The 23,130-nt window shown below is 42.0% G+C and overlaps 1 protein-coding gene across 1 annotated transcript in view; it reads left to right on the top strand.

Annotated features, from left to right (window-relative positions):
- Window positions 1-20,347, top strand: part of ADCY10 (adenylate cyclase 10) — a 102,171-nt gene extending 81,824 nt beyond the window's left edge. The window contains exons 25-32 of the mRNA XM_007458099.1: window positions 1,926-2,082; window positions 4,107-4,311; window positions 4,390-4,486; window positions 4,742-4,857; window positions 5,677-5,794; window positions 7,687-7,882; window positions 19,038-19,226; window positions 20,186-20,347. Coding sequence (XP_007458161.1) covers window positions 1,926-2,082; window positions 4,107-4,311; window positions 4,390-4,486; window positions 4,742-4,857; window positions 5,677-5,794; window positions 7,687-7,882; window positions 19,038-19,226; window positions 20,186-20,347 — 1,240 coding nt within the window. The remainder of the gene's footprint in view (window positions 1-1,925; window positions 2,083-4,106; window positions 4,312-4,389; window positions 4,487-4,741; window positions 4,858-5,676; window positions 5,795-7,686; window positions 7,883-19,037; window positions 19,227-20,185) is intronic.
- The last annotated feature ends 2,783 nt before the right edge of the window (window positions 20,348-23,130 follow it).

The following is a 23,130-nucleotide window of genomic DNA, read 5'->3' as shown; positions in this document are numbered from 1 at the left end:
GCCTGCGGGTCCGGAGCCTGTGCTCTGCAACGGGAGAGGCCACAACAGTGAGAGGCCCGTGTACTGAAAAAAAAAAAAAAAAGAAAGAAACAATATTTAATGTCAGAATTTCTACAGCTTCATGAAATCCCTATGTTATAAGGGATTTTACCTTCACTGTGTTTCCTTAGAAACTTTAAAAAATAATTTCCACAACAGAATGAATGTCATCAATGTCTAAACTGACAGTACCTGGAATTCTTCTTTAAGAATCTCTAGTAGGATATCTTCCTTTCTTCTCATCTTTATTTAAAATCTGCTTTTTTTTTTTTTTTTTTTTTTTTTTTTTTTGCAGTACACGGGCCTCTCACTGTTGTGGCCTCTCCCGTTGCGGAGCACAGGCTCCGGACGCGCAGGCTCAGCGGCCATGGCTCACGGGCCCAGCTGCTCCGCAGCATGTGGGATCTTCCCAGACCGGGGCACGAACCCGCGTCCCCTGAATCAGCAGGCAGACTCTCAACCACTGCGCCACCAGGGAAGCCCTAAAATCTGCTTTTTGATAGTTATTTCTAGTTATATTTTGTTTTCTTGGCTTTGTTAAATTACTAATATTGCAGCCAGTTTAGGATCCCATTTTTATCACAAATAGAGAAGATTGGGGGCTACTTTACCAGTTAAATGACTTGTGGATGCTGAGGCTGAGACCCCAAACATTCTCGGTAGGTGGTCAGCCATCCTTCCCTTGAATAATTCCAGCACAGGAAGTTCATCATCCCCGGCGACATTCCACTCGGTTGTCAGAATGTGTTTTAGTCTGTTTGGACTGCTGTGACAAAATACCACAGGCTGGGTGGCTTATTAACAGCAGAAGTTTATTGTTTACAGTTCTGGAGGCTGGAAGTCTGAGGTCCTAGTGCCAGCGTGGCTGGGCCAGGGCCATCTTCAGGGTCACAGGCTTCTTGTCATATCCTCACATGGTGGAAAGGGGCCGGGAACTCTGTGGAGTCTCTTTTATAAGAGTTCTAATCCCAGTCATGAAAGCTCCACCCTCATGACCTTATCATGTCCTAAAGGCCCCACCTACTATTACCATCACTTTGGGGAGTTAGAATTCAACTTATGAATTTTGGGGGATGCATTCAGACCACAGCAGAATGGGATTGTTTAAAAGGCTCATTTCCTTTGTTGAGCTGAGACCTAGTTCCTGACAACCATGTGTAACAGAGGAAATGACACACTGGACTGGCCGGGCTGGAGGTGGCCAAGGCTGGAGTCCTGGCACCATCACATTCTAGCTATGTGACTTTGACTTAATTACTTAACCTGTCTGAGTCTCACCTTCTGCTCGTGTAAAATGGGGTTAATTATTCCTTCCTTTCTTACGGGGTTGTCATCAGTCTCAAATGTGATAAAATGATATAACTGTGCTTTTTAAATAATTTCATTTAAATGGCAATGAACTGACAGGGGACAGGTGAGTTACATCTATTTCCTTAATTAATCATCCCAAAGTAGTAGTATGGTCCCCATTGTCCAGTGGAAAAATTGTGCTTCATAAAGATTCATGCGCATGTACAACAAGGTCCTACTGTATAGCAGGAGGAACTATATTCAATATCCTGTGATAAACCATAATGGAAAAGAATATTTTTAAAAACTAATGTATCAATATACATATGTATAACGGAATCACTTTGCTGTACAGCAGAAATTAACACAACATGGTAAATCAGCTATGTGTCAATAAAAAAATACTATGTGCTCAAACTGAAAAAAACAAAAAAAATTAACGTGCATGTTACTTTCCACGTAAAGGAAACAGGCCTCAAACTCAAGTCTGTTTTGACCCCCAAGCCAGTAATGAGGGCTCTGCCCCTGTGCTTCCCTCAGGCATGCTGATGGCGATACCTCCTTCTTATGTCCCATGTGTGTACTTTATCTAATAGGAAGAAGAGGCTGGCGCAACTTTACCAGCAAACCACTTGCTTCTCCTTACTGTGGCAGATTTATAGCTTAAATTATTTTTTTCACTACAAGTATTATTGCCACCTGGCAGCTCTGATGCAAGTGAATACTGCCCTGGAAACTCAAGATGATTTCCAGGTAGGGTATTTTTGTAGCTGCTTTTTACGTTTCTGAATCTCATTTGGAGAGAAAAGCCTAGTGAAAGCCAATCAAAATTCAAAATCATGAAGATTTACTAAAAACCTTCCAGTCTAGATTGTTCCGCTGAGGCTAGCAGTTGTCAAACATTTTGGTCCCAGGATCCCCTTATACTCCTAATAATTGAGGACCTCAAATAGCTTTTTATATGGGTTTTACATATTTATATTTTTTATATGGGATCATATATTTTTATGGGGTATATCTACTGATACTGTCATATAAGAAACAAAAACTGAGATACTTCAAAAATATTTTTTAGAGAAAATAAACCCATGACATATGAACATAATTAACATTTTCACTGAAAAAAACTCTATTTCCCCAAACACAAAACTTTGTGAGAAGAATGGCATGTATTACATTTTTGCAAATACCTTAATGTCTGACTTCACAGAAGACAGCTAGATTCTCAATCTGCTTCTACTTTCACTTCCTTGTAATGTCACATAACTCTCCCTTGGAAAACTCCATATTGTACTTGTAAGAGAATGAGGGTGAAAAAGGAAAATGTAACAGGATAATTCTTTTAAAAAGATAAAATCATTCCCTGGCGGTCTAGAGGTTAGGACTCCATGCTCTCACTGCTGAGGGCCCGAGTTCAATCTCTGGTCAGGGGACTAAAATCCCACAAGCTGCGCAGCATGACCAAAAAAAGTAAAAGTAAAAGAACACCCATCAGAGATGTTATTGAGCTCATTAAAGTTAGTGAGAGAACTAGTAAGATGTTACAACTGGTTCCCAGGAGAATTTAATTTATGAATGTATACAAAACTGGTCTAGTCACAGGGCAAGAATAGAATCACTTGTATTCCACTGAACATTTCTATTTCTATGAAAAAGAATCATTTACATTATTACCAGTTTCCCAAAGGCAGTGAAAGGCAGAGATAACCTTGATGAGTGAGCTAGACAGGACACCCACTGAATTTTTTTTGTTTTGGCCCATTTCAAGTTCTTTCACTGTTTTTCCTGAAAAACTGCTACACACAAAACAAATGGTCCACAAAACATTCTCCCTTCTTTCTGAAGGTTTTACCATGCATTGTTATCATTAACCAGTCTTTTGCTATTAAACTTAAATGGCCAGTTGAAACAAAGAGTTCTAAGACGGTTCTTCCACCACTGGTTAAGACTGGGGTGGCAGGTATTGGGGATAACATTCATTTAGCCTTCTGGGCTTTCTGGGCAGACTTGGTGACCTTGCCAACCCCAGCTGCCTTCTTGTCCACTGCTTTGATGACACCCACAGCAACTGTCTGTCTCATGTCATGAACAGCAAAACAGCCCAGAGGAAGATAGTCAGAGAAGCTCTTAACACACATGGGTTTGCCAGGAACCATCTCAACGATGACAGCATCATCAGATTGAAGAGCTGTTTAAAGAGCAACCAACTTCTCTTCAATCTCCCAGTTAAGTTTGGAACTAGAGTCCTTAACATTTTTCTTGTAAGCAAGCAAAACCAAACCAACCTTCCTTTATTGTTAAACAACAAAAGCAATACATGCTTGTTATAACAATAAATTAAACATCACAGAAATGCATAAAGTAAAAAGTCCTTCAAATCTCTACTCCAACTGCAACAAATAGGTAACTGCTTTTTACAGTTACCCATTTGGTAGTTTGGAATGAATCCTTCCAGGCTTTTTGGTATGCAGTCATATATCCACACATATAAGCTATTGCTTTTATTTTTCACGAAAATGAAAATTCATATATTTTAAGGACCCTGTGTGGGCAAAAGGGGCCATTGAGCTTGTCCTGGATCATGCATTAAATAGGTGGCAGAAACTCAGCTTAATTTCTGTATCTAAGCCTATGGTTTTGCCAAATGTCCAGCTCCATTCCCGAGCTTAATAAATCCATGTTTACTGGCAGATGATTGGTGACATCCTGGGCTTTCTGCTTCGGGTTCCATCCCAGTCTTGCCCCGTCTCTCCTCTTCTCCACTGCTGCCATTTCAGATCATTAAGGCCTATCTGGACTATTCACTGTACCACCATCTAGCCGGCTACCAGGGCGTGTGGTTCAAATATGAGGTCATGACCATGGAGCACATCTTCAACCTCCCCCTGAAACGCGAGGGCGTTGAAATCATGACCTACGTGGCCGATACACTTGGCTATATCAAGCTCCTAACGGGTCACTTGGACTTGGCCATTGACTTAGGTAAGCCCTGGTTGGTCAAGAAAGAACTTGCAGATACAGGTAATGCCCAGAAATATACTGGAATTGTTTTCTCCCCAGGCTCTCGAGCCCACAAGATGTGGTCATTTCTTCATAATCCCAACAAACACTATCTGGTCCTCTGCTGGCTTTGTAAATCCCTCTTCTTGAAAAACAGGTATTTATCTCAAGGCATTTTCCAAACCAGGACCAGAGGCGCAGGCCAACTTGGCCTGACTCTGGCCACCCTGATAGAGAGGTCCAGGAAAGAACAGTTTGAACAGAGAGCCAACTTGAGATTTAGGAGTGGGTTTGAAGTCTGTTGAAGAATCGTATTTGGTCCTGAATGGCTGGGCAGGACTGAGACTAGGACTGAACTTCCTTCTCTCCCCACACACTATTTTTTAATCCTACCACCTTTTCTTATCCATAGATACAAGCAACTGATCCAGGTGCTGGGGTGGCTGTGGGATCTTTCTGTAGCAGAAGAGCATATATTCAGCAAGGCATTTTTCTACTTTGTCTGCCTGGACATCATGCTTTATTCTGGTGAGCATGGCCTTGGAATTTATAAGAAACTGGGGGAATAACACTTGTGTTGGTGTGGTGTGGCAGGTGACAGGGCTAAGGCTTTGAGACCACTGGGTTTCTGGCTAGAAGGTGCGAGGATTGCAAGGGACCAACAACGAAGAGAATTTAGAATTTAAGCTGCCAGTTAAAGCGTCAGATCATTTGTCACACAAGTGATAGTGACTGACAGTATCTTACTTTGTGGCTTCTACTAGGGCATTTAATTTTTTAGCAGGATAGACTTAGAGACTCCTGCTTGAAAATGAAGGGTAGGGCTGCTAATGGTGAGGTGAGGGTTCCAAGCACTGGCAGCTGTTAGTGATTTGGAAAACAAGTTCTTTCCTGATAACCTTCATGTTACACCAGGTAGGCAGGCCTCAGTGTACATATTAAACCAGAGGGGCCACACTGGGCATTCTTTTTCCCAGCCATATTTTCAACGAGGGATGTGGATATTGCTGCCAGCAAGGGAAGTGTGAACGCGAAGACTGAGAAGTCCCAGGCTGCACTGAGGCTCAAGCAGGGAGGGTTGGTTTAAACCCCACTCCTGCCTAGTTGATATTATGGACTTGTATCTTATACACATAAACTTCCACAAAAGCAGGGGCTCAGCAAACACAGGGCAGTGCAGTCACTTGGTGGTTGTAATCCGTGGGACCCTTTGGATTCATAAAATTATCAGAGACCTGAGGCCTGTCCTCACAGTGGGAGATTCTCCTGGGAGCTATTAGGCCAGAAAGACGACACCCCTCCACCCCCAATCTACCAGCCAAGCTCTCCTGTTTCTCTCTTTTTTAGGCTTTGTTTATAGGTCATTTGAAGAATGTTTGGAATTCATACACCAAAACGAAGACAACAGAATACTGAAGTTCCAAAGTGGAATCCTCCTGGGACTTTACTCATGTATAGCTATCTGGTAACAATGTGTTGCATACCACTAAATTCCCAAATTTGAAAATGTTGAATCCTGGAAGAGTTCTATGAGATTTGAAAAAAGGAAAGAAAAGAAAGTACTTTTAATTTATACCCAAGACAGATTGAAAGTGACAAGAGCAGATTTATACTGAAAAACACCTTGGGTATCACCTAGTTCATCCCACTCAACTGAGGCCAGTAAAGCGATGCCACTTCAATTGTACTCAATGCAACAAGCATTTATTGCGTACACAGCGTGCAGTATTAATAGAGAGACGAATAAGAAAAGAGTACTTGCTTCTGAGAAGTGTTGGGGGTTTGAGGGAGACTAATAAATAGCACTGCTTAACCCCTCCCCACCCCCAAGATGGAATCATAATCATTGTTAATAGAGCCGATGTTGGAGGATATGGCTTGTATCTGCAGGCAAGTGAGCTTCCTAATATTGAACCCCAGGATTAGACTTACCCATCAGCAGCAGGCAGTTCTAGAAAGCTCCACTCCCTCCCCACCCCATTGAGGCAGGAAGTACCATGCTCCCCGTGGGTCTCACTGGCTCTCAAGATGAAAGAGAGCTACACCTGCCTAATTTCTGTCCCAAAGTCACCAGCCTACAAAGTCACCCCTTGTCATTGAAGGAGTGAGTGAGGCAGGGAAAGAAATGTGGAGCTTTGCACCAGTGGAGCTCCCTCACATGGAAGGAAACTTCAGGAGGGTGGAAGAAGCAGGCTTCCATTAACCCATTGAGCCTGAGGCTTAATCTCTTTAACCCATTACATTTTTTAAACTCAATAAGCCTGTAGCTATGGCTTTAGCTTCAAGGAAGTAGATGGACAGTAAGGCTCCAGAACATTAAATAAATTACTTCCACAGCCATCCCCAAGACTGAAAGTCATTCCCTATTCCACTTCCCATCTCAAATTATATATGCAGTCATGTTGTCCAGTATCTAAAGATTTTGTGATGAGATTAAATGATAATACGAAGACATTCCTATGTAAAGTGCCACAAACTAGAGCAGTTTCAAATTTGAATAGAAATCTTCTCTTATTATAAAACTCATTGGGAGAAATTAAAATCCAAAAAATCAATTACCCTGGCCAGCTAAAGTCTAAAGAAGTGAAAGTTCAAAGTCAAATTAATTTGCCCTTGTGAGTTCAAGTTCAAGGAATCTAAAGTCCAAAAATCACCCTAATTTCTTATTCTACTCTACCTCACCTGAAGAGTTCTTGCAACAGCTGTAGCTTAGGCCAATACTGCTCCCACTTTATGGGCATGGGAATCATCTGGAGAGTTTGTTAACTCAGATTTCTGGCCCCATCCCCAGAGTCTGTCTGATTCAGTAGATCTGGGTTGGACCAGAGAGCTTGCATTTCTAAGGAGCACTCAGATGGTACTGATGATGCCTGTCTGTGGCCCACACCTTGAATAGTATCAGCCCAGGCTCTCTCTCTCTCTGAAATCAGAGCAATTTCTTCAAGCCCCAGAATTTATAGCTCCAAGTGCCTGATCTGTTTCATTTTTTCTCTGGCCACACCAAACAGCCTGTGGGATCTTAGTTCTCTGGCTAGGGATTGAACCCCGGGCCCCTGGTAGTAAAAGTGAGAAGTCCTAATCGCTGGACTTCCAGGAAATTCCCTCACTTTAAAGAGTCCAAAGAATTAAATGGTAGCTAATATTGCCCAAGTATTCCCCCCAATTATATTCATTTGAAATCATCAAAAAATTATATTCTGTCCTTGCTCCATATCACATAATTTTTCCTGAATAGGCCAGTGGCAGGCTTCCAGAGACCAACGTAGTAGGAGCTACACCTCTAGAGAGACCCATTTCAGGAAACGAGCCCATTCCAAGGGTGATGGGGATTTTTCTTATTCTTCTGTGATGATACAGGTATGCCAGACTTCAGGAGTGGGACAACTTTCACATATTTTCCAACAGAGCCAAAAGTCTAGTGTCAAGAAGAACCCCAGCAGCTCTTTACTGCATAGGCCTCAGTAGGTACATGGAAGGGCAAGTTCTCTACCTTCAAAAGCAAATGGAAGAACAATCAGAGAATGCTCAGGACAGTGGGGTTGACCTACTCAAGGTAAGGCCTCTTCTCTGGTTTCCCTGGTACGTCATGCCTTAAATGGATTTTTCTCTACCTCCTGTGATAATTATTTTCTCTGATTACAGAAGTTACACGTGTTTTATAGTTTAAGTTTTTGAAGGCCACTCCCTCCCCATAATTAGAATATAAATCGCCCACAACCTTACTACTCAGAGATAATCACTTTATACATATTAAGATATCACTTTCCAAGTTTTCTTCCATGTGTGTGCACACATTTCCATTTTCTAAACTTGCTACTAAAGAAGATATATTTATGAATAACTCCCTGCTGTTAAATTGTTTCCTGCACCACTAGTTAAAAGGAAACCTAGTATTTTATCTTATAGATATACTATTAGATGATATGGCCAAACTATTCTTAGATAGGATTTTTCTGTAGTACTTAATTGCTGTTGCTGTGATAAACATCTTGGTAGATAAATCTTTGCACACGGCAATTTAAAACATTCAGCTGATACGTAGTAAGGACCTGATACTATGTGTTGGGGTACAAGAGTGAACAAATTAAACCTGGTGTCTGCCTCCCAGAGTCTACAGCCCAGCATGGGCAAAGCCCCCCTAAGAGAATGAAGGGCTGAACTTCCAGGGCCGTCTTAACAAGTGTTTGCCTTGTTCTCTTAGAAACTGAATGCAGGTGAATTCCTTTTCTACTGCTATGTCTCCAAGTACACAACCTTAACAGCTTAAATGACAGCACTTCTTTTCTCATCTCCGGGCTTAGCAGTCAAAAGTCTGGACGGGGGCTTCCCTGGTGGCGCAGTGGTTGAGAGTCCGCCTGCCAATGCAGGGGACACGGGTTCGTGCCCCGGTCTGGGAAGATCCCATGTGCCGCGGAGCGGCTGGGCCCGTGAGCCATGGCCGCTGAGCCTGCGCGTCCGGAGCCTGTGCTCCGCAACGGGAGAGGCCACAACAGTGAGAGGCCCGCGCACTGAAAAAAAAAAAAAAAGAAGAAGTTAAAAAAAAAGTCTGGACGGGCTTGGCTGGGTTCTCTGTTGAGGGTCTTACAAGGCTAAAATCAAGGTGTTGGCTGAGGTATTTTCTCATGATCTAGTGAAGAACCTGCTTGCAGGTTCCTTCAGGTTGTTGGCAGAATCTAGATGCTGACGATTTTAAGGCACATCCCTATTTCAGAGATGTTAAAATGTTTCAAAACAAGGCATCTTGAGACCAGTGAAGAATAGTAGCTCATTTAATCTTCGGAGGCATTGTTATGGGCTGGGTCTTCTTCACTGCTGCTGGATAGAAAAGAATTTGCCCAGGTGGGAGCCCACTCCCTACCACTCTCATAGCACACTCAACCTCAGCATCTCTTCCTGCAATTTGTTCACACCAGCTGACTAAATCGCCGCCTCCGAAAACACACAAGTTCACTGTCATCACTGCTTGGACGTATGTACTCTTTGACATAGAACATGTATTTATATTTCTGATTCATAAAACATTCTTCTGGTTCTCACACAGTATATGGAAATTGGTGATATAAAACATTTTGTTTTATGTAATTATTATGTATTACATATGACTAATGTAATTATTATGTGTATTATGTAATTTATTTCATGTAATTTGATGGAGCAAATATCTTTCCTTAAGACAATTACTTGTGGGGGTTTTAAAACATGCTTAACTTCATGTTGTTTTAAAAAAATAGATTTTTACCATCTTAAATATGATTTAATTTATTCCAAAATTCTCTTTTTCCTTTCAAATACCAGGCACATTACGTATGACATAAGAGTTGACTGTCATTATCACTTTAAAATATTCAGTGCTAATAAAGGGGTACCACAATTTTGACCAACCTGATATATGAAATCCAGGTAGATAAATTAGCAGCTGGTTAAAAGAAAGCACCTCTTTATTTAATGAGTAGTAAAGTATAAACCTCACCTATCCCAAAGACAGTACAGGTTAAAAACACAATAGGTGCTATTGGGATTACAACAAAGATGTGTAAAATGTTGTCTTTGTACTCAAGGAGTTTGTGATTTGAGTTCCAGAAGGGGATGGGGCTGGGAAGCCCAGGAATGAGAAGGAGTGGTAGAGGTGGGGAGTAGAAAGAGCACAAGTACACAAAAGAACACAAAATCAAACTTAGTATCTCCCACAGTACACAGAGCAATGCCTTTTACACATGTTACTGAACAAAACTTGGGCTCGTTCTCCCACATGCAGTAAAGCTAATCTACTGACACCAGGTGTGGTGAAGGAAAGTGCAGCATTTACTGTAAGGTGCCAGACAAGGAGTCTGGGGCAGCTAATGCTCAAAAAACCCAAACTCCCCAAAAGGTTTCAGGGAAGCATTTTTAAAGGCAAGGTGAGGGAGAAGATTCACAGGGTATGTAATCAGCTTGTACACATTTCTCTGACTGATTGATGATGAGGTAACAGGGCAGTGTCACAGGGGTTAACGTCATCAATCCTCAGGCTCCAGTAGGTCTGGGGGCTATATTTCATGGTCATTAAGTAGTTAACTTCTAACATCTATAAAACAACTCAGGAAATGTGCAACAGGTAATGTTATCTAGTTACTTCATGGAGGAACGAAAGATTCTGTGACTGCCACATGGCTGATGTACTGTTTAAATTGCTACTAGTGCTCCTGGCCCAACTGCCATCTTTGTCACTACATGGTCATATCCTTTCAATCATTAATTCTTGAGCCAGGCTTCTGTGACTCAGGGGGGACCTGGGAGACTACAGCTTTTCTACAAACAAGAGGAAGGCAGAGGACATGGTGGGAGCGGTCTGTCCCGAGAAGGCCCCGTAGGGTCCTGCTTGGTTACACACAGCAGATGTTTAATTTCGTGAATAAATAATTGATAGACAAAATAAACATGTAACAGGTTAGTCAGGAAAACTCAATGTTTCAATCCATTTCTATGAAATTGAAGTAAATGCAATAAAAGAAAAAGACATTGTATTGTTGACCATCAAGTTAGAAAAGACATGAGAGAAGACACATTCATACTCTGAAGGACTCTCATAAACTTCCTAGAGAGCATTCTGGCAAAATGCATGAATATCTTTAAAATATGCACATCATTTAATTCTTCTTCTAGGAACTAACCTAAGGAAGTAATCAGATGGCAAACAAAAATTTATCTATAAAGACATTGATCTCAGGTTTATAGTATTTAAAAAACTAGGGAAAAATAAAGATCATATGCCTTACAAAAATATTGGTTAAGTCAGAAATGGTGTATTTAAACATTGGGATTTTTTTTCTTTTCTTTTCTTTTAAAGATATTTTATTTATTTTTGGCTGCGTTGCAGCATGTGGAATCTTTTCGTTGCGGTGCATGGGCTCTTCGTTGCGGCACACGGGCTTCTCTCTAGTTGTGGCATGAGGGTTTTTCTCTCTCTAGTTGTGGCGCTCAGGCTCCAGAGCACGTGGGCTCTGTAGTTTGTGGCACGCAGGCTCTCTAGTTGAGGCATGTGAGCTCAGCAGTTGTGGCGCATGGGCTTATTTGCCCCACAGCATGTGGGATCTTAGTTCCCTGACCAGGGATCGAACCCGTATCCCCTGCATTGTAAGGTGGATTCTTTACCACTGGACCACCAGGGAAGTCCCTGGGATACTTTCACATTAAAAAAAAATCTGAATTTCTTACTCTTGTTTTAAAAATTGGAGTATCTGGTGACTCTAGGCCCCAATCCTAAAGGGCAGCTACTGGCTGGAATTGATGAGGGGTGACATTTAGGGCATACCCTCTTCAGTATGACATAATCCCCTCTGCTTCTTATCTTGGTACATTCAGCCTCTTATTTATGTTTCTTGCCCAGCTCTGTCAGCATTTGAATTTGTGAGATCTGATGTAAAAGAATCATGTTGTTTAAAAGAGCCCTTTAAGATAGAGCATCTGCATGTCACCTCAGCTTCATCTCCAGATTTTCTTTAACTCCCTTACCCAAATCTACTCTTCAAACTTTCATAACTATTTTTAATTCTTGCAACAGCCATCCACCCTTGTCTAGCACCTTTATATATATAATCTGCTTTCTTTCAACATTGTTTGTCTGGCCATGTCTTCTTACTTCAGATCTCACATCCCTTCCACATCTTCCAGGAGAAATTAAGAAGTTCCTGCTTTGTGTTCTCCCTGAGGATCCTCATTCCCATGTTGCCTGCACTGCATTTTAACTGCTTATTTGAACACTCCCTTAGCTGGTGCTCAAGGGAATGGCGTCTTGCTCAGGATAAATCACCCAGCAAAGAAAAATCCAAGATACCAGCCAGATTTTTACCACAGTTGTCTACGCCATGTAGCTGACAGGGTCTTGGTGCTCCAGCAAGTGTCAGGCCTGAGCCTCTGAGGTGGGAGAGCCGAGTTCAGGACATTGGACCACCGGAGCCCTCCTGGCCCCACGTAATATCAATTGGCAAGAGCTCTCCCAGTGATCTCCATCTCAACACAAAGACCCAGCTCCACTCAATGACCATCAAGCTCCAGTGCTGGACACCCCATGCCAAACAACTAGCAAGACAGGAACACAACCCCACCCATTAGCAGAGAGGCTGCCTAAAATCATACTAAGTTCACAGACACCCCAAAACACGCCACCAGACATGGCCTTGCCCACCAGAAAGACAAGATCCAGCTTCATCCACCAGAACACAGCACCAGTCCCCTCCACCAGGAAGGCTACACAACCCACTGAACCAAATTTATCCATTGGGGGCAGACACCAAAAACATCAGGAACTACGAACCTGCAGCCTGCGAAAAGGAGACCCCAAACACAGGAAATTAAGCAAAATGAGAAGACAGAGAAATACACAGCAGATGAAGGAGCAAGGTAAAAACCCAACAGACCAAACAAATGGAGAGGAAATAGGCAGCCTACCTGAAAAAGAATTCAGAGTAATGATAGTAAAGATGATCCAAAATCTTGGAAATAGAATGGAGAAAATACAAGAAATGTTTAACAAGGACCTAGAAGAACTAAAGAGCAAACAAACGATGATGAACAACACAATAAATGAAATTTAAAATTCTCCAGAAGGAATCAATAGCAGAATAACTGAGGCAGAAGAATGGATAAGTGACCTGGAAGATAAAATAGCGGAAATAACGAACACAGAGCAGAATAAAGAAAAAAGAATGAAAAGAAATGAGGACAGTCTCAGAGACCCCTGGGACAACATTAAACACACCAACATTTGAATTACAGGGGTCCCAGAAGAAGAAGAGAAAAAGAAAGGGACTGAGAAAATCTTTGAAGAGATTATAGTTGAAAACTTCCCCATCGCATTTTAACTGCTTATTTGAATACTCCCTTAGCCAGTGCTCAAGGGATGGCGTCTTGGTCAGAATAAATCACCTAATACGGGAAAGGAAACAGTCAATCAAGTCCAGGAAGCACAGAGAGTCCCAAACAGGATAAATCCAAGGAGGAACAAGCCAAGACACATATTAGTCAAACCATCAAAATTTAAATACAAAGAAAAAATATTAAAAGCAGGAAGGGAAAAGCAACAAATAACATACAAGGGAATCCCCATAAGTTTAACAGCTGATCTTTCAGCAGAAACTCTGTAAACCAGAAGGGAGTGGCAGGACATATTTAAAGTGTGAAAGGGAAAACCCTACAACCAAGATTACTCTACCCAGCAAGGATCTCATTCAGATTCGATGGAGAAATTAAAACCTTTACAGACAAGCAAAAGCTAAGAGAACTCAGCATCACCAAACCAGCTTTACAGCAAATGCTAAAGGAACTTCTCTAGGCAGGAAAGACAAGAGAAGGAAAAGACCTACTTTAACAAACCCAAAACAATTAAGAAAATGGTCATAGGAACATACATATGGATAATTACCTTAAATGCAAATGGATTAAATGCTCCAACTAAAAGACATAGACTGGCTGAATGGATGCAAAAACAAGACCCGTATATATGCTGTCTACAACAGACCAACTTCAGACCTAGGGACACATACAGACTGAAAGTGAGGGGATGGAAAAAGATATTCCATGCTAATGGAAATGAAAAGAAAGCTGGAGTAGCAATTCTCATATCAGGCAAAATAGACTTTAAAATAAAGACTATTACAAGAGACAAAGAAGGACACTACATAATGATCAAGGGATCATCATTCTCAATGGTGAAAAATTGAAACCATTTCTACTAAGATCAGGAACAAGACAAGGTTGCCCACTCTCACCACTCTTATTCAACATAGTTTTGGAAGTTTTGGCCACAGCAATTAGAGAAGAAAAAGAAATAAAAGGAATCCAAATCGGAAAACAAGAAGTAAAACTGTCACTGTTTGCACATGACATGATACTATGCATAGAGAATCCTAAAGATGCTACCAGAAAACTACTAGAGCTAATCAATGAATTTGATAAAGTAGCAGGATACAAAATTAATGCACAGAAATCTCTTTCATTCCTATACACTAATGACAAGATATCTGAAAGAGAAATTAATTAAACACTCCCATTTACCATTGCAACAAAAAGAATAAAATACCTAGGAATAAGCCTACCTAAGGAGACAAAAGACCTGTATGCAGAAAACTATAAGACACTGATGAAACAAATTAAAGGTGATACAAACAGATGGAAAGATATACCATGTTCTTGGATTGGAAGAATCAACATTGTGAAAATGACTCTACTACCCAAAGCACTCTACAGATTCAATGCAATTCCTATCAAACTACGAATGGCATTTTTCACAGAACTAGAACAAAAAAATTTCACAATTTGTATGGAAACACCAAAGACCCCAAATTGCCAAAGCAATCTTGAGAAAGAAAAACGGAGCTGGAGGAATCAGGCTCTGACTTCAGTTTGTATGGAAACACCAAAGACCCCAAATTGCCAAAGCAATCTTGAGAAAGAAAAACGGAGCTGGAGGAATCAGGCTGCCTGACTTCAGACTATATTGCAAAGCTACAGTAATCAAGACAGTATGGTACTGGCACAGAAACAGAAATACAGATCAGGATAGAAAGCGCAGAGATAAACCCACGCACATATGGTCACCTTATCTTTGACAAAGGAGGCAAGAATATACAATGGAGAAACGACAGCCTCTTCAATAAGTGGTGCTGGGAAAACTGGACAGCTACATGTAAAAGAATGAAATTAGAACACTTCCTAACACCATATACAAAAATAAATTCAAAATGTATTAAAGACCTAAATGTAAGGCCAGACACTATCAAAGTCTTAGAGGAAAACATAGGCAGAACACTCTATGACATAAATCATAGCAAGATCCTTTTTGACCCACCTCCTAGAGAAATGGAAATAAAAACAAAAATAAACAAACGGGACCTAATGAAACTTCAAAGCTTTTGCACAGCAAAGGAAACCATAAACAAAATGAAAAGACAACCCTCTGAACGGGAGAAAATATTTGCAAACAAAGCAACTGACAAAGAATTAATCTCCAAAATATACAAGCAGCTCATGCAGCTCAATATCAGAAAAACAAACAACCCAATCAAAAAATGGGCAGAAGACTTAAATAGACATTTCTTCCAAGAAGATATACAGATTATCAACAAACACATGAAAGGATGCTCAGCATCACTAATCATTAGAGAAACGCAAATCAAAACTACAACGAGGTATCACCTCACACCGGTCAGGATGGCCATCATTAAAAAATCTACAAACAATAAACCCTGGAGAGGGTGTGGAGAAAAGGGAACCCTCTTGCACTGTTGGTGGGAATGTAAATTGATACAGCCACTATGGAGAACAGTATGGAGGTTCCTTAAAAAACTAAAAATAGAACTAATGACCAGCAGTCCCACTACTGGGCATATACCCTGAGATAACCATAATTCAAAAAGAGACATGTACCACCATGTTCATTGCAGCACTGTTTACAATAGCCAGGACATGGAAGCAACCTAAGTGTCCATCGACAGATGAACGGATAAAGATGTGGCACATATATACAATGGAGTATTACTCAGCCATAAAAAGAAACAAAAGTGAGTTATTTGTAATGAGGTGGATGGACCTAGAGTCGGTCATACAGAGTGAAGTAAGTCAGAAACAGAAATACCGTATGCTAACACATATATATGGAATCTAAAAAATAAATGATTCTGATGAACCTAAGGGCAGGACTAGAATAAAGACACAAACGTAGAGAATGGACTTGAGGACATGGGGAGGGGGAAGGATAAGCTGGGGCAAAGTGAGAGAGTGGCATGGACATATATACACTACCAAATGTAAAATAGATAGGTAGTGGGAAGCAGCTGCATAGCACAGGGAGATCAGCTCAGTGCTTTGTGACCACCTAGAGTGGTGGGATAGGGAGGGTGGGAGGGAGACCCAAGAGGGAGGGGATATGGGGATATATGTATACATATAGCTGATTCACTTTGTTATACAGCAGCAACTAACACAACAATGTAAAGCAATTATACCTCAATAAAGATGTTTAAAAAAGAAAAGAAAAAAAAAAGAATCATGTCATTGGAAAATATTCATAATGTGGTGCTAAATGAGAAAAAAATGTTACTGTATTGGTGATTAATTTTGAAACTATGCACCTCAGATTGGGACTAGAACCCACATGCCGGGACTCGAACCCAGCCAAAACCTATAGTCTTCCAACTGAGATCACACACCTGGTTTCAGGGCTTACTGAAGCTCAGGTTTTTGATGTCTAATCGCAGAAAGAATTCAGTGAGAGACAAAGTAATAGGTAAGAAGTGGATTTATTTAGAGAGAAACACACTCCACAGATAGTGTGTGGACCATCTCAGAAGGTGAGAAAGGCCTCAGAAGAAACACACTCCACAGACAGAGTGTGGGCCATTTCAGAAGGTGAGAAAGGCACCAGGGTATGAGGGTTGTCAGTTTTTACAGGGGTGGGTAATTTTATAGGCTAATGAGTAGGAGGAGTATTCCAGCTATTTCAGGGAAGGGGTGGGGATTTCCAGGAATTGGGCCACTGCCCACTTTTTGATCCTTATGGATCCTTGGAACTGTCATGGTACCTGTGGGTGTGTCATTTAGCTTGCTGATGTATTACAGTGAGTGTATACTGAGGCTCAAGGTCTAGTGGAAGTCGACTTGTCCGCCACCTTGGACCCATTTGGTTTTTTAATCAGTTTATGTCATGTCCTCGGGCTATGTTATTCTTTCAAAGATTGTTCCCTGCCCCCTTTCCTCCTGTTTCAGTATGATCCCAGTTGTGGTGGGTATGAGTGTGTGTGTGTGTGTGTGTGTGTGTGTGTGTGTGTGTAAGTGATAGGCAGTGTCGACTGAAGAAAAACACACAACCTAAAAGTTGCAAGTTAAATTTTCTTTGGGGATCTTACTGAGGACCATAGCTGTAGCCTGGAGGATTGCCTCTCAGATAGCTTTTGAGTAACTGCTCTGAAGGAGTAAGGAAGGAGACAGGATATATAGGAGTTTTTTCCTGGGAAGAACATCAAAAGATTACTGCTAGTCACAAAGAACACATATCTCAAGTTAATGACTTTAGTACTTTTCTATGTACGGAAGATGCAAGGTTCTGAGTTCATTGAGATTATTCCTTAGATATGCATCTTAACTATGGCCAGTATCCAAAACACAAAATGCTTCCTGTTTTTCTCAGGCCCCACCATCGGTGGGTGGCTGCAGTGGCTAATGGCTTGATTCTTGTAGAACTGCAATGGTGGGCAACATTCCCTGTCCACAGCAAAGAAATAACAAAACGGGAGAGTATGTATCCAAATGTGAAAATATTTCTTTTTAGGTGTTACAATGTCTACAATGTCTACATTTTTTTTTCAATTGAGGTATAATTCTCTAAATTTTGAAAATTAACTTATATTGCTTTGGTAATCGAAAGAAAATATTGTGGTTTTGTTGTTGTTGTTACTGAACTGAACTTGGGTCTGCTTGCCCACCACACAGCAAAGCCAATTTACTGACACCAGGTAGTGGTGAGGGAAAGTACAGCATTTATTGTCAGGCCCAGCAAGGAGAATGGGTGGCTCATGTTCAAAAGGCCCAAACTCCCAAAGATTTTCAGGGAAGGTTTTTTATTTTTTATTTTTTAAATATTTATTTATTTATTTGGCTGCGTCAGGTCTTAGTTGCGGCACATGGGACCTTTGTTGTGGCACGCGGGTTCTAGAGTGTGCAGGCTCATTGGTTGCAGCGTGCAGGCTCTCTAGTTGTGGTGCACAGGCTCTAGAGTGCACAGGCTTACTTGCCCCACAGCACATGGGATCTTAGTTCCCTGACCAGGGATCAAACCCATGTCCCCCGCACTGGAAGGCGGATTCTTAACCACTAGACCACCAGAGAAGTCCCTCAGGGAAGGGTTTTTAAAGGCAACATTTTGGGGTGAGAGCTGCAGGGTACATGACTTTATTCTGATTGGCTGGTGGTGATGTAATAGGGCGGTGTTTCAGGAATCTTAATCATCAGCCTTCTGGTTCCAACCAGTCTGGGTCTGTATCTTGTAGTCAGCATGTAGTCACAATCCTCTACCTAGGTGGGGGTCTTAGTTCCTGCAGAAGAACTCAAAGATGTATCAGTTTGTGATGTATATCCCTTGGGGAGGAGCTAGGACTCTGTTTTATCACTGAACTATTGTTTCTTGACTGTTTTTCTGCATCCCCTCACTTCCCTAATTAGTAACTGCTTGAGTCTGCCCTTTGGAACTCAGGGAAGGCCTAGAAGACCAAAGCCCTTTTCTACAAACAGGAAACAGGGGACACAGAAGGGCTTTTGTATCTGGGAGAGCCCTGCAGGGTCCTGCTTAGTTTCAGTCACCCCCTTTCTTTGATACTCCTCAATCCTGGGGGGAACAGGGAGGCAGGACAAGAAAGAGAATAAAGTTTTAGATAGAGAGGTTAGTCATAAACTCAGCAGGGGAACTGAATTTCAGGGGGACCTAGTTTCATTTTTAAAAAGTGGTTGCCAAAAAGGGTTATTGTGCCCACCCATATCACATTCTTGGTCTGGGTAGGCCACTGGGGCTACTCCACCTGACATTTATCATCTAATCACTACTTTCTATGTATGTCTCTGTAATATGCTTTTTTGCTTGATTGCTTATACCCTTGAAATGATCCCAAATCATCTGAGAAGGAAAAATCTTTCCAGTCAAGGACCCGTTTCTAATTCTGAATGTTGCTTTTTTTCTTTAGAACTTGGAGAATCTGGTGGCTCAAAATACCACTGGGCCTGTCTTCTACCCAAGGCTCTACCACCTGATGGCCTATGTCTGTATACTAATGGGAGATGGCCAGAACTGCAACCTCTTCCTGAACACAGCCTTACAGCTCTGTGAAACACAAGGGAATGTGCTGGAGAAATGCTGGCTGAACATGAGCAAAGTATGTAGCATCAGCTAGCAAGCTGGGGAAGGGGATGCTCACAGGGGATGCAAAGGAGCCCCAGAAGCCCACTGCCCGTCTGGGTTTCACCAGGTGTGAAAGGCCATCAGAGGCTTTTCTGGACCCTTACTGAAAGGGGTGACACGTCCATAGGTCAGGTATTTGCACCTCCTCTTCCCCTTTGAGTTCTCATGGGATCTTCCCCTCCTGCAAATCGCCTTTAGCAAGATCTCCACCTTCTCGTAGGGCTCACCACATTCCACTTTGTGTTCCATGTCTTGCCTCCCTTCAAGAATGTGAACTCTTAGAATGCAAAAACCACTGGGTCCCTAGCATAGTGCCTTATACTTGGTATTTGGGGTTTTTTTGTTTGTTTTGTTTTTGTTTTTAACATCTTTATTGGGGTATAATTGCTTTACAATGGTGTGTTATTTTCTGCTTTATAACAAAGTGAATCAGTTATACATATACATATGTTCCCATATCTCTTCCCTCTTGCGTCTCCCTCCCTCCCACCCTCCCTATCCCACCCCTCCAGGCAGTCACAAAGCACCGAGCCGATATCCCTGTGCCATGCGGCTGCTTCCCACTAGCTATCTACCTTATGTTTGTTAGTGCATATATGTCCATGCCTCTCTCTCGCCCTGCCACAGCTCACCTTTCCCCCTCCGCACATCCTCAAGTCCGTTCTCCAGTAGGTCTATGTCTTTATTCCTGTCTTACCCCTAGGTTCTTCATGACATTTTTTTTTTTTTTGTGAATGGATGTACGTTTCTACATGTTTATTTAAGGAGTCATGTGTTAGTATCCTAGTTTGGGCAGCAAAATTCATTGTTTGCCTGTGGGTTCGCCTGGTTTTAAAAGCTCAGGGACATTTGACCATTTGGGGATTACCCCAGTCTTGACCACACAAGCTGAGGAGCACTGATGAATTCTGTGTTCTCTTTATCTCCTCTCAGGAATGGTGGTACTCAAGCTCTGAGTTAACAGAAGACCAGTGGCTTCAGACACTCTTGAGTCTCCCACCATGGGAAAAAGTTGTATCAGGCAAGGTAAACATGCAGGATATTCAAAAAAACAAATTCCTGATGAGAGTTAATATCCTGGACAATCCTTTGTAACATTTCATGAAGAGAGCAAAGATTTTAGTAAGACTTATTCTCTTGTGATTATCCATTATTAACCTTTCTTTATAGGCAGCACCATCCAGGTTCCTGCATATTCCCTTCTGTTCCAGACACAGAACCAGACCTGTTGGTTTCTCCTCTGTCTGGAGGGTTAGAAAGGGTTGGTAGTGTCATGCTTTCCTCTCTCCCAGCTTTACACAAATTCCCTTTGCCTTTCATGTTGTTTTAGCTTGACCTATTTTCAGCCCATGCAAAATTGTATCAGATGAAAAAATTTTAATATCAAAATGGTATATGTTGCAAGAGATACACTTCTAGTTAATCTATTAAACTGAAAATGGTTATTTTAAAATATCCAGTTGTTTAATCTTTTGTATATAGCCCAGGATTACAAATAGCAAATTCTCCTCATGGTCTGTAAGGGCAAGATTTGATAAGACAACTCTTTGTTGTGCGTGACTGCAGCCTCCAAAGCCCCTCTAACCACATGGATCAAATATCTGTGGAAATACTTTTTTTTTTTTTTTGGCTGCACAGCTTGTGTGATCTCAGTTCCCCGGCCAGGGATTGAACCCAGGCCACCGCCGTGAAAGCCCAGAATCCTAACCACTAGGCCACCAGGGAACTCATGGAAATAAATTTTTAAATGGAAAGATTAGCAATTTTGATGTATCTTTTACATGCTTAGAGTTGATATATTTCTATATTTAGCAAAGTCATAGCATTCAACTTAATTTCCCAGATGTTGGAGAAGCTTCCCTAGAGCCATCTGTGGTCACTGTCTCTCTTTGTTGGCAGACAGAACAGTTCTTATAGGCACTTTGTGCCTCTGATGGTTCATGTGGAACACGTGTAGATTCAGCCCCTCTCTGCATTGCTGCAGCTCCCTCCTGTTCACTCATTTCACAGACCCAGGTGGCCTCCTCAAGCAGGTGCCCCAGGATTTCTATTTTGTTGACTCTAGTCACCTTTTGATCCTGGAAAGAGGTTCTTCTGATGGACATCGACGTGTCCGACTTTAACGTACACCTCAAATTCTCCAAATGATTTCCACAGGCAGTGCCCCATGTGGGTGCGTTCTTTCATAGGCCTGTATTTCATTGTCCTTCTGCAAAAGGCAAAGCTGTGTTTTTCCTCCTGGTAGTATAACTGAGTTCTACTAAGGAGGTTGGATAATCCCAGTTGATACCAGGAGGCTAGTCACAGGGGCCTGGGCCCTGACATGGTGGTAAGGACAGCTGGCTAGGAGATCAGAGCATTAGGTTCTAACATGAGCTCTTCCACTAGCATATTCCTGGGGGCTCATCACCTAACCACCCTATTTCAGCGCTGGGTGTGGGTATCAAGTAAGATAATAAAGTTGTAAAAAGGAATTGAAAAATTACACTGTGCCATACAAGCAAAAAATTAGTATTAGACAGATGACTGATTTTAAACAAATGCATCAAATATTGAACTTTGCATATTGTCCCCTTCAAAGCTGTCATCCTGAAAGTTGCACACTTGTCCCATGTGCTACATAAAAATTCCTTGCTTTCTAATTGCCTTCATTATTTTATATAACATTCATCTTAATCATTCACTTATTTACTCATCCAACTAACATTTTTTTTGACTGATTACCATGCATCAGGCATTGATTAAGTACCAGAGATTAAGACACAAAGACATAAAAGACACAATCCTTGACCTTGGTAAACTCATAGGTCCCGTAGAGGAAACAGACACACAAGTCAACCTCACTTAGCCCATATTTCACTGTAATTATACTAGAGGTGTGTACACAGCAAACAGCATGGTGGAGAGAGTAGCACACACAAAACCCAGACATCTCTGAAGACTTAGCTGAACTGCCTCTGACATGAAGTCATTTTGATTACCCTGTGCCTTCCAGGTGAGGGTGGAGGGCAAGTGTGGGTGAAGATAGGTGAGTGTGTAAGGGAGAGTGGGTGCACATGAGGAGAAAAGTGAGAGCAACGCTTGGCCTATAGCAGAGAGGTGTTTGACGTGGAGCTTATAGATGTCCTTGGCCAAACATCTGGGGGTCTGTTCTGCAGAGGCTGTGCTGTCCTGGAAGTGAAGTGCCGTCCTTCCAACCCCCCCTACACGCCCCCTCCTGGGGCAGAACCTTTCATTTACATTACCAGCACCTCCCAGATGAAGTCCTCCAGGGAGAAGCTGGGGGCTGGGTTGTGCCCACAATCCTTCATCCTCCAAGATTTTCAAAACTTCTTTCACTTTATTTTATTGGCCTCTGACCAAGCCAAAGCAAAGACTGGAGGAGGTCGACAGGGGGAGGGCAGCCTGTTACTAGAAGTACAATGAGGTAACTCCCTAAGGACTGATCAAAGAAAGTGAAAACAGAGGAAGGAGTAGGAAAAGGCCAAACTGCAATTTAGAGATTTTACATTCCACGTGTCTGAATCCAGAGGAGCAGGCATCAGGCTTTACAGGAACCCTGAACTTGCTTTCTGGCCCCAGCTACACCACAAACCAGTTATGTGACCTTTTCGTCAGTTTCCTCACCTCTAGACTAAAAAGGTTGTGACAGGTTCCCATCCCTCCCCATCAGGTAGCCATTCCCTCCTCCTACCAACAGGCGGGGGGTGGGTCCACCTTCTCCGTGGCCAGCAGATGGCAGCACCAGCTCTTTGCTCTGGCCACGGCCCAAGGAACAGTTTCTGGTCAAGCTCCAAGCTTTTGTCTTCAGCTACACAGCCTCAGCCCTGAACGGTTAGAACCATGTCAGCTTCTGTGGTAGCTCCCCTCATTATCTA

This window comes from Lipotes vexillifer, unplaced genomic scaffold (genome assembly GCF_000442215.2).
Source record: "Lipotes vexillifer unplaced genomic scaffold, Lipotes_vexillifer_v1.1 scaffold189, whole genome shotgun sequence".
Lineage (NCBI taxonomy): Eukaryota > Metazoa > Chordata > Mammalia > Artiodactyla > Lipotidae > Lipotes > Lipotes vexillifer.
The sequence above is the reverse complement of the archived record's forward strand: the minus strand, read 5'-3'. Positions and strand labels throughout refer to the sequence as shown.